The sequence below is a fragment of the Eptatretus burgeri genome, chromosome 8 (genome assembly GCF_056783735.1).
Source record: "Eptatretus burgeri isolate ZD-2024b chromosome 8, Ebu_testis_v1, whole genome shotgun sequence".
Lineage (NCBI taxonomy): Eukaryota > Metazoa > Chordata > Myxini > Myxiniformes > Myxinidae > Eptatretus > Eptatretus burgeri.
Window position 1 is genome coordinate 48,531,016 of NC_140968.1, and position 9,570 is coordinate 48,540,585.

Consider the following 9,570-nt stretch of genomic DNA (forward strand, 5'->3'; position numbering starts at 1 on the left):
TCTCTGGCTACGGCTTCCCCTCCACTCCCACCTCGTGTTTATATGAGTGTTGTACCATCCACCAAACAGTGATGACTCCAATTACACCTTGCTCGCCGAAAACATGGACCAATTTCTATCCTCTCATCCCAACTCTCTCTTCCTCATCTGTGGTGACTTCCATTGTCATCATGACAGTTGGCTAGGTGTGGGTACCTCTCTCACCTTCCATGGCACTTCAGCAAAAGACTTCTGTGACTCATTGGGACTGACATAATCTGTCAACTTCTCGACCCGTATCTCAACCAACGGTACTCAATCTCTTTTGGATCTGATTTTGATCAATTTCCCTGAAAATATTTGTTGTTCTTCCTCCACTCCAATCAGTTCATCTGACCACATGCTTGTCGAAGTAAACATCTCTCTGGTTGTTATTAGAAATCACTGACAGGGACTTCAAGCAGCCATCAAAACTTCTAGACTCGTCTCCCATCTCTTCTCGTCCTGGGAATTCTTTCAAAGAAACTTGCTCTCTCATGTACAGATTTATCCCATCTCGTCTTCAGTTGTCCTACCCTTTCTCTTGCGCCTGGTACACTGAAGCTTGTGGCAAGGCAGTTGTCCTGAAACAACTTGCCTCCACTTCATGGAAGGCAAATCCTGCTGAAGGCAATCTCAGTTCCTTCCACAAAGCTTGGAACAAGTGTGTATCTACCCTCAGGAGAGCTCGGAAACATCTTTCCAATCTCAAGTCTGTACTGTCAAACCTGTCTCCCTCCTCCACATCTTGGTGGCATCAAGTTAAGTCTATTTCTGTTGTATGTTCCCCCTCCATCCCCTCCCTTACCTCAAATGGCCGCACAGCTGACACTACACATGAAAAGGCTGAATGACGAAACTCCGTGTTTGCTTCTAAATCTTGTGTCCCAAACCCATCGCTTTCTCTACTCACCTTACCCAGTTGCACCCAGCAGTTCTTGGACTCTGTGTCCTTTTCTCCTGATAAGGTGGAGAGTTTGCTGTCAAACCTCGACTCAGATTCTGCAACCGGTCCCAGCGGGATCAGCCCACATGTCCTAAAAACATGCTCTGCTGCTCTTGCTCACCCTCTATTTTGCTCAAGGTCATCTGCCATCTGCTTGGAAATCAGCAAACATTACCGCTCTGAATAAAAAGGTAGAAAACAGATCCCTGCAACTACTGACCAATCAGCCGTCTCCCAATCATCAGCAAGGTCATGGAATCCATCATTGCTTCTGACATTAAATCGTTCCTCTTCTTCAATGGCTTGATTTCCGATCATAAATTTGGATTCACCCCAGATCACTCTACCTGGATATGCTGCTTCTGCTCTCCCAACAATGGATGGAGATCCTAAATGCCGGACATGAAATCAAAACCATCTCCCGAGACATATCACGTGCTCTCAATATGGTCTGGCACCCTGTCCTGCTCATCAAACTCTCGTCCAATGGTATCCAAGGATATCTCCACTGAAGGCTCGCAAACTTCCTCTCCTGTTGCAGCCAATGTGTGGCTCTTCATGGAGTTTTCTCATCCCCCCTTCCTGTCCAGGCTGGAGTTCCTCAAGGCAGAGTTCTGGGCCCTGTTCTGTTTCTGGTTTTCATCAATGATTTCTCTGACTCTCTGGAAAATCCTCTTTATCTCTTTGCTGATGAATCCACCCTCTGCTGTACCATCTGTCATCCCTCAGATCAGCAAGCAGCAGCCTCTTCACTCTCTGCAGATCTGGATAAAATCACAAACTGGTCCAACACATGAAACATGTCTTTCAATCCTGACAAATCTCACACTCTCACTACGTCTCTCCGAAAGGACCATTTGGAAAAACCCCCCCATCCACTTTCTCAACAATCCTCTTGAGGAAGTCCTTTCTTTCGAGCTTCTGGTTCCCACTATCTGTCATGATCTTTCCTGGGAAAGCCACATTTCCAAGCTGGCCTCCAAAGCCAGTCACCGACTGGGCAACTTCCGTCGTTCAAAGTCCTTCCTCGGCCCACCTGTGCTCCTGCCCACATACAAAGCTTTTGTCCGCAGCCTGATGAAGTACTGCTCTCCCCTCTAGGCTGGTGCTCCCGCCTCTCACCTTTCTCGGCTTCACGCTGTGGAAAACACGGCTTTTAGGATCATTGGTATCTCCCGCTATGAGGCTGTGTTTGGGTCTCTCACTCTCTCACCACAGGCAGTTTGGTGGTCTTTCTGTCTTCTACCATCTACTCTCTGGCCTTGCCCCCCTGCTCTGTGTGAGATATGTCACACCCATATTTCCGTAGGGAGCTCAAGGTCTGCCTACAACCCTCTTCTGGTAAAACCACCAAAATCAAGAATCACTGCTCACCTTCACTCTTTCATTCCTCTATTTTCCCCACTTATGGAACAAACTCCCACACTCTCTTCAATCCCATTCTTCCCTCCAGGTCTTCAAAACAGCTGTTCACCACCACCTCTTATCTTCCCCCATCCAAAACCACGATCTTTTCAACCCCCGTTAATCCACCCCAAACCCACCTCCTTCAAATTCCCTACTTTCCTTCCTGAAAGTCCCTGAAGTGTCCATCTTGTTTATTCTGTGTACCCCACCCCATCCCTCTCCCTTCCACAGATCTCATGTCTCTTTTCACCACTGTTTTTTTCCTTACCTTATCACCCCTCTTGTCTCCTGCTCCCCTTGTTGTACGTTATGTGTGTGAGCTCTCATTGGAGCCTCGGCAGTGTATCCAAAAACAAAAAAAAGTTATCATAGCGATATAAAATGCTGAACAACATTACATCACGCAGGTCGGATCAAAGCTTGCCATGAGCCGCATCTGGCCCGCGGGCCGGAGTTTCCCCATGCTTAAGCTCGACAAAGGAAAGAGCCCGTATCACTTTATCTCATAGAATCTTTTCCTGATTGATGATTTTACTTACCGTGAAAATCACAATATCTGAAAAGAAATAAAAACATTCAATTACCTCCAGGTAACAATACACAAATTGACTGCATTGTATCATTGAATATGAAAAAGGGAATGGGGGAATATCGCACTTTAGTTAATTCCAGAAGTAAATCTACATGACCATCTACAAACTAATTACATAAAACGGTGAAATGCTTATCTCTTCCTTCACCTGTGCCCAATGCATTCTCCTTCCTCCATCACCTTCCTCTTATGTTATAATAATACGAGTTTCCTGATAAGGAACTTCGACGCAAGAGGCCCATCAAAATCTGCACTATTATGACCATCTTATTGTTGTTTGTCCATGCACTATCCTTTTTAAATACTGAATGTAAATCAAGGAAGCAGCAGGTACCATTTATTGAAGTATTTGGTGTGACTCGGTTGGGGTTCGAACCGCCGACCTACCAGAATCAGAGGGGACGCTCTAATAATTATCCCACCAATTTGCAGAAATATAATGTTACGTCTTTTCCCTTTCTCCTTGTCATTCCTTCATCCCCTTCTCTAATGTCATTCCCTTTCCTTCTTTCCTCCTTTGACAAGGGGTTCACAAACAACTAGTCTAACATATTCATCAAACATTTGTTGAAAGTTATGTAAATTTTCCTTACATTGCCAACGATGAAAATTCAGAAACTGTAGTTTATTTCATTTATGCCTTGAGGATGTGATATTATACAAGGATTGGCATTCCTTCACATTCAAATCATTCCATAAATCAATATACTTTTGCATCTACTTTCCTTCTGATTTCACTCAATATGTTGCCGCATGTGAATACACCTTCCATGTGGTTGTGGGTATAGTTACCGATTCATCTTATTTATTGCCCTCTGAGACAGAATGTAGTTTGGGTAATTGATAATCCTCATTAAATTCACCACAAGCCACACTCATTTTTTTCTGCATGGTTCTGAAGATTAACGTACAGTTCTTTTTTTTCCTTGTTCTCGTTAAGAAAAGTCAATGTCAATAGATTATTGAATTAATTTTCATGAAAATAAAAAACTGGGAGTGAAACATTTGGGTGGCCAAAAGCATCACGGAGAAATGATGTCTTAATTGATTCAGGAGTATATTTTATTTTCTTCTTCTGAGTCTTCTGATTCTTGTGCGGCATTCTCTCTCTCGAAATTCAGTTATGCCGAAGCAGTTTCTTGGCGAGGTTTACACGGCTGGATGGGTCGCCACTCCAACATAGATATTTTACTGTGCAAATGCCAAAATAGCGAAGAAAGCGGTAAATACCCAGTTAATAAATAGTTTTGTGTGTTCTAAATAATAACTGGTGAGTCAGAAAGAAAATACTTTGAACTATGCTTATTACCTTCTAACGTCTTGTAGCCATCTATATAAGTAACAATAATCAAAGTTGTCCATTTCTAGACACACTTTGATAGGCAGGGCAGTTATTAACTTAATGTCTTGGGGTCTCAGAAGGGAATTTACTGTCCCAATCACAAAAATAGGATCACTGGACCTGTAGCTTATCTGGGCCCTGGCCAAATGTAACCCAAATTTGGTAGCATTCTGACTGGTGGGTCTGAAGTAGAAGATTTTTGAAGGAATTTACAGATTTTCCCAGTAATTTATTGCATCAACAATTTTGGCACACTTTCGGTCATGTGATCAGCGTGACCTCCACAATATAACATCCCCACCCACCCTGCCCAAATCCATGCATCCATTGGGACCATACTCTGTGCAGAGCATTGGTGCTGCCAAAGCAGTCTCCTTGGCTATTGGGCACAATCCTGGATGGGTCTCCACTCCGACACAGGATACCAGCAAGCTGGTACTCATTTTGCCGACCTCAGAAGGATGACAGGCAGTCAACCCCACCTGGTATTAATTTAACAGCCGAGGGGGATTTGAACTCAGGATCCTAGGATCCCAAGCCCACCACCCTAACCATTAAGCCAACACCAGCCATGTCATCAGTATGGCCTCCACAATTTAACATCAATACCCTGTCGTAATGTTGTAACCCAAATTAGTAGCATTCTGAGTGGTGGGTCTGGAGGAGAAGATTTTTGAAGGAATTTACGTGACCGCCATTTTGACACACTTCCAGTCATATGATCGGCATGACCTCCGCAATTTAACATCAGGACCGTGTCCTAATGTTGTAATCCAAATTTAGGAGCATTCTGACTGATGGGTTTGGAGAAAAAGATTTTTTAAGGAATTTACTAAGTCTGCCATTTTGACATACTTAAAGTCGCATGACCGGAACGAGCTTTGCAATCCATGTTACCAGTCAGGAGCGGAACCGTGCTGCCGAATTTCAGCTGGATTGGCTCAACGGTTTGGCCAGAGAAATAGAAATAGGGGATGGATGGACGGACGGTGCACGATGACAATACCTTATGTGGAATTCCAATTCCACATAAGCTTCTTCTTCTTCTTCTTCTTCTTCTTCTTCTTCTTCTTCTTCTTCTACTTGCGTATGGCAGCTTCGTTGCCAGGGTAGCTATCATTTCTTGGAAGCATGACTGTGTCGCTGATGCGGTACCCCTCTGCCAATACACACTGGTACTCATTTTGCCGACCTCGGAAGGATGACAGGCTGAGTCACCCCCCTGGTGTATTAATTCAGCGGCCAACAGGGCTTGAACTCAGGACCCTAGGATCCCAAGCCGCCACCCTAACCACTGAGCCAACACCAGGCTCTTCCACATAAGCTAATAACCTAAGTCAGCAGTTTTAAATGCAGAAGAATCACCTGACCACTTCACTGCTCAAAAATATGTTCTTCCAGGATTTTGACAATGAGGGGAGGGGATTATGAAAAGAGTTTAAGTTGAGGGTTGGGGAGTGTATATGCAAGAGCAGCATAAAGCTAGAGATGTGCAAATGCAAAGAAGGAGGTGGTGGGGGTACGCCTCTCAAGCTGAGGGGGTGGGGGAGGGGCGAGGCTGAATTTGTTAGGTTACATGTTATTAAATATGGGGTTATGCTGCCCTATTATTAGTCCCCTACCACTTTCACCCGAGGGCACTATAGGCTTGCTCTCCGTCCATCTGTCTGTCCCACCTGTAGTTTTTCCGACTTTTTCCCCCCATACCCTTTTACGTATTCAACTGAAACTTACTTGGTGCATCGCTTTATTATGATAAATTACAGAACAAGTTCGAGTTTCAGGGCGTTTTGTCAATATTTCACAGTTATGCCATTTTTAAACTTAGAATATCACATATTAGACTTGGTCAATTTTCAGAAAATGTTAATGGTGGAGGCATTTCATGTTTATGGCTGGCAAACACCTTTTTTAGATGTATTTATATGTTCTAAATCAATCTAGAGGGTTTGCCCGGCTGTATTTTCCACGATTAACCCATAAACTTGACAAATCCAAGATGGCCACCATCGCTTATTGAAAATACAAAAATTATTGTATCTCCAGAACTACTTGACCAATATCAATGATGTTGATATCTATATTAGGGTTTTCACAGATGCTTAATCAGTTGGAATAAGTTTTAAGTTGATTGTAGGTCAAGGTCATGCATTGGGACAAAGGTCAAGGTCATATTTTGACCTCTTGGTGCAGAAATAGGCATATCTCACCAGGTGGACTAGGTCAATTTTCAGAAAAATGTTAATGGTGGAGGCATTTCATGTTTACAGGTGGCAAACATTTTTTTTGAGATGTATTTATAATTTCAAAATTGATTGAGGAGCTTTGCCCTGCTGTATTTTCAATGGTTAACCCATAAACTTGATAACTCCAAAATGGCCACCACCAAAACATGAAAAAATCATTTTTGGCATATATTTGGTGCCAAACATGGTAAGAACATAAATAAAACATCTGTTTGTATGTTTTTAGGTACAATGAATCCATTGAGATCATTATTTAGACCTCAATATGTCAGGTTGTTGCTGGTGGATTCACTGAAGCTACAATCGTCAAGTCATCAGACCCAACACTAGACTTGTCTATGCTTGAGGCCAACCATGAGGAAGCTGATACACACTTAATTTTGCACTGTATTCATGCTCATATGGAATCAATGGTTGTATCGATACGTGACACAGATGTTCTTATGTTGCTACTCACTCACTATGACAAAATGGGATGTACGATTCTGCTGATGAAAGCTGGCCCATCAAAACATCCGAAATATATCCCAGTACATGATATTCATCGTCAAGTACCGATCGACCATGTAGCATCAATGCAAGCTTTCCATGCAATCACTGGATGTGACAGTGTTTCCCAACTCAGTGGTCACAGCAAGAAGTCAGCCTGGCATGTCTTCCAGCATCACCACAGCAACTTGAGCCATCTGGGAAAGGGCCACTTAACTGAAGAAATCTCAAAATCAGCAGAGAAGTTCATCTGTCAGCTATATGGAGTACGCGAGGCAGACACATGGGACAAGGCACGAGTTAAACTGTTCTGCATAGGACAAGTGCAAGAAGCTCTACCCCCAACATCTGATGCGGCACGATTTCACATCATGCGAAGCCATTACCAAGCCAGTGTCTGGAATCAAGCCCACATGCCATCTCCAGTTCTTCCCACGGTAACAGATATGGGTTGGGATCACAAGGATGGACAGTCATTACCAAGGCTTCTCTCTCTACCACCTATCCCAAAATCATGCTCAGAGATCATGTCATGTGGATGCACCAAGGGATGCCTGAGTAAGCTCTGTAGTTGCAGGAAAATGCGCTTACCATGCATTGAAGCTTGCAAATGCCACAAGCATGCCGACGAATGTCGGAACATTCTACCTGATGGTACATAAACTAAGTCCTCCACACACACGTAGTAATGTAACATGGCAATGTCTCCAAGTAGCCCTCAAACTTATAGATTGGTCTCCTATCTCTACTTTCTCCAACATCAACTTATCCTGGGAATTCTTTCAAAGAAACTTGCTCTCTCTCATGCACAAATTTATCCCCTCTCGTCTTAAGTTGTCCTACCCTTCCTCCCACCCTTGGTTCACAGAAGCTTCTGGTGAGGCAGTTGTCCTGAAACAACTTGCCTTTGCCTCATGGAAAGCAAACCCAACTGAGGGCAATATCAGTTCCTTCCATAAAGCTGTTAGGGTTAGGGTTAGGGTTAGGGTTTACATTGAATTACATTACATGAAGCATGAAAACCATTACATGAAGCAGCACAGATCGGCAGGCCTCAGGTGCTAGGCCTGGGTGTTAGTCCATGTCCCATTGCAATTGGAAAGATACCAGGTATCTAACCACAATGTATTATATATGCACATAAGCCATATGCATGTTTTCACTTCATGTACAGTACGTACATCAGGTTATTTTTAAGCGGTGTAACAGCTTCAACATTTGGTATGTCCTTCCATCCATCCGTATGTCAAAAATGAATAAGAAGAACCTTTCTAACCCACCATGTTTAATCATAAAGGGTTCTGAAGAGTAATTCTTATAACAATAAATTATAGGTAAACAACATCCGATTGTCACCCTCACGTTTTACTCCAACCACTTCCTTCTGTACCTTTCTGAGTCACCTTACAAATCCCTCCCGTGTTCCTGTATATGATTGACTCTCTATAAAGTTCTGTGGATTTATTGTCTTAACAATTACTGGCTTTCACCTGAAGGATTATGCTATATTACCATTTTTATTATAATTATATTGCAATATGGCTTGCAAGCCAACAGATGGGATAGCCCATTGTTCTTGTTGGATTATTATTATAGTTCCACCGATTTTTGTGAAATGACTTGATAAAAACTGTTACAGCTGGCTATACCAATCTGCACATGAGATAGCACACCCTCGTAAGTTGATTCCAACGTTTTTTTGTTTTTTTTAATTTTCCTTCTATCCTGTATTGGCAGCTATATTGGATTTGGCCCCAAACAAAAAACAATCTTCTTCTCCAGAACTACAATTTGGCAGACAGCTTAAGCACACCTAGGCTGTATTGAAGTGTGTTTGAAGATTCTGTTCTAAAAACTCTGGAAGGTCACTTTTGGTCGAATGTGTTACATTATCACAAAATACTGAAATTGGAAAAAATAAGCAGCTTACTGATATACAGTCCTGCACATATACGATGTACTGCACAATATGATTTACTGCGCAATATGATTTACTGCACAATATGATGTACTGCACAATAAGTACTGCAAAATAAGTAGCTTACTAGCTCAGATGTAGTTTGGCCCGCTGATCCTGAATGGGTCTCAAAAAGTAACATGGCTTACATGTTTTTCCCTGCTGCGATGAATTTTGGCTCCATTTTCCCAGAAATATGAATGGGGCTTCATATATGTGGCAGATTTTGTCTGTTTTGCAACCAACAGCACTGCAAGCAGTTCCAGTTACTAGTATTATTATTAATGTTATTATTTTAAGATTTTATTTAATGGAAAGGTGCTTAGTTGAGTCGGCAATCCATTATTGTTGATTTTCAAGAATTTTGGAGATAGGACAAAAATTACGTTTTTGTCCACCACGTCCTCTCACCCCCAACAGTTTTTCGCTGAGTTACGTTCTTTACCTGTTCACAAAATAAGTTTGCAACTCATTTTTCTGTGTTAAAATGCAATGACAAATGGAATAATGCACCATTTCCATTGCCTATTATTGTTCCCTATGCCATCTTGAACACATTGAGGCATGTGGTAA

General features: G+C 42.5%; 1 protein-coding gene across 2 annotated transcripts in view; it reads right to left on the reverse strand.

Annotated features, from left to right (window-relative positions):
- The window catches only part of LOC147021693 (src kinase-associated phosphoprotein 2-like), a 145,781-nt gene that overhangs the window by 127,863 nt on the left and 8,348 nt on the right, over positions 1–9,570 (reverse strand). For both annotated transcript variants that reach the window (XM_085891951.1, XM_085891950.1), the window contains exon 3: positions 2,911–2,927. In XM_085891951.1, coding sequence (XP_085748077.1) covers positions 2,911–2,927 — 17 coding nt within the window. The remainder of the gene's footprint in view (positions 1–2,910; positions 2,928–9,570) is intronic.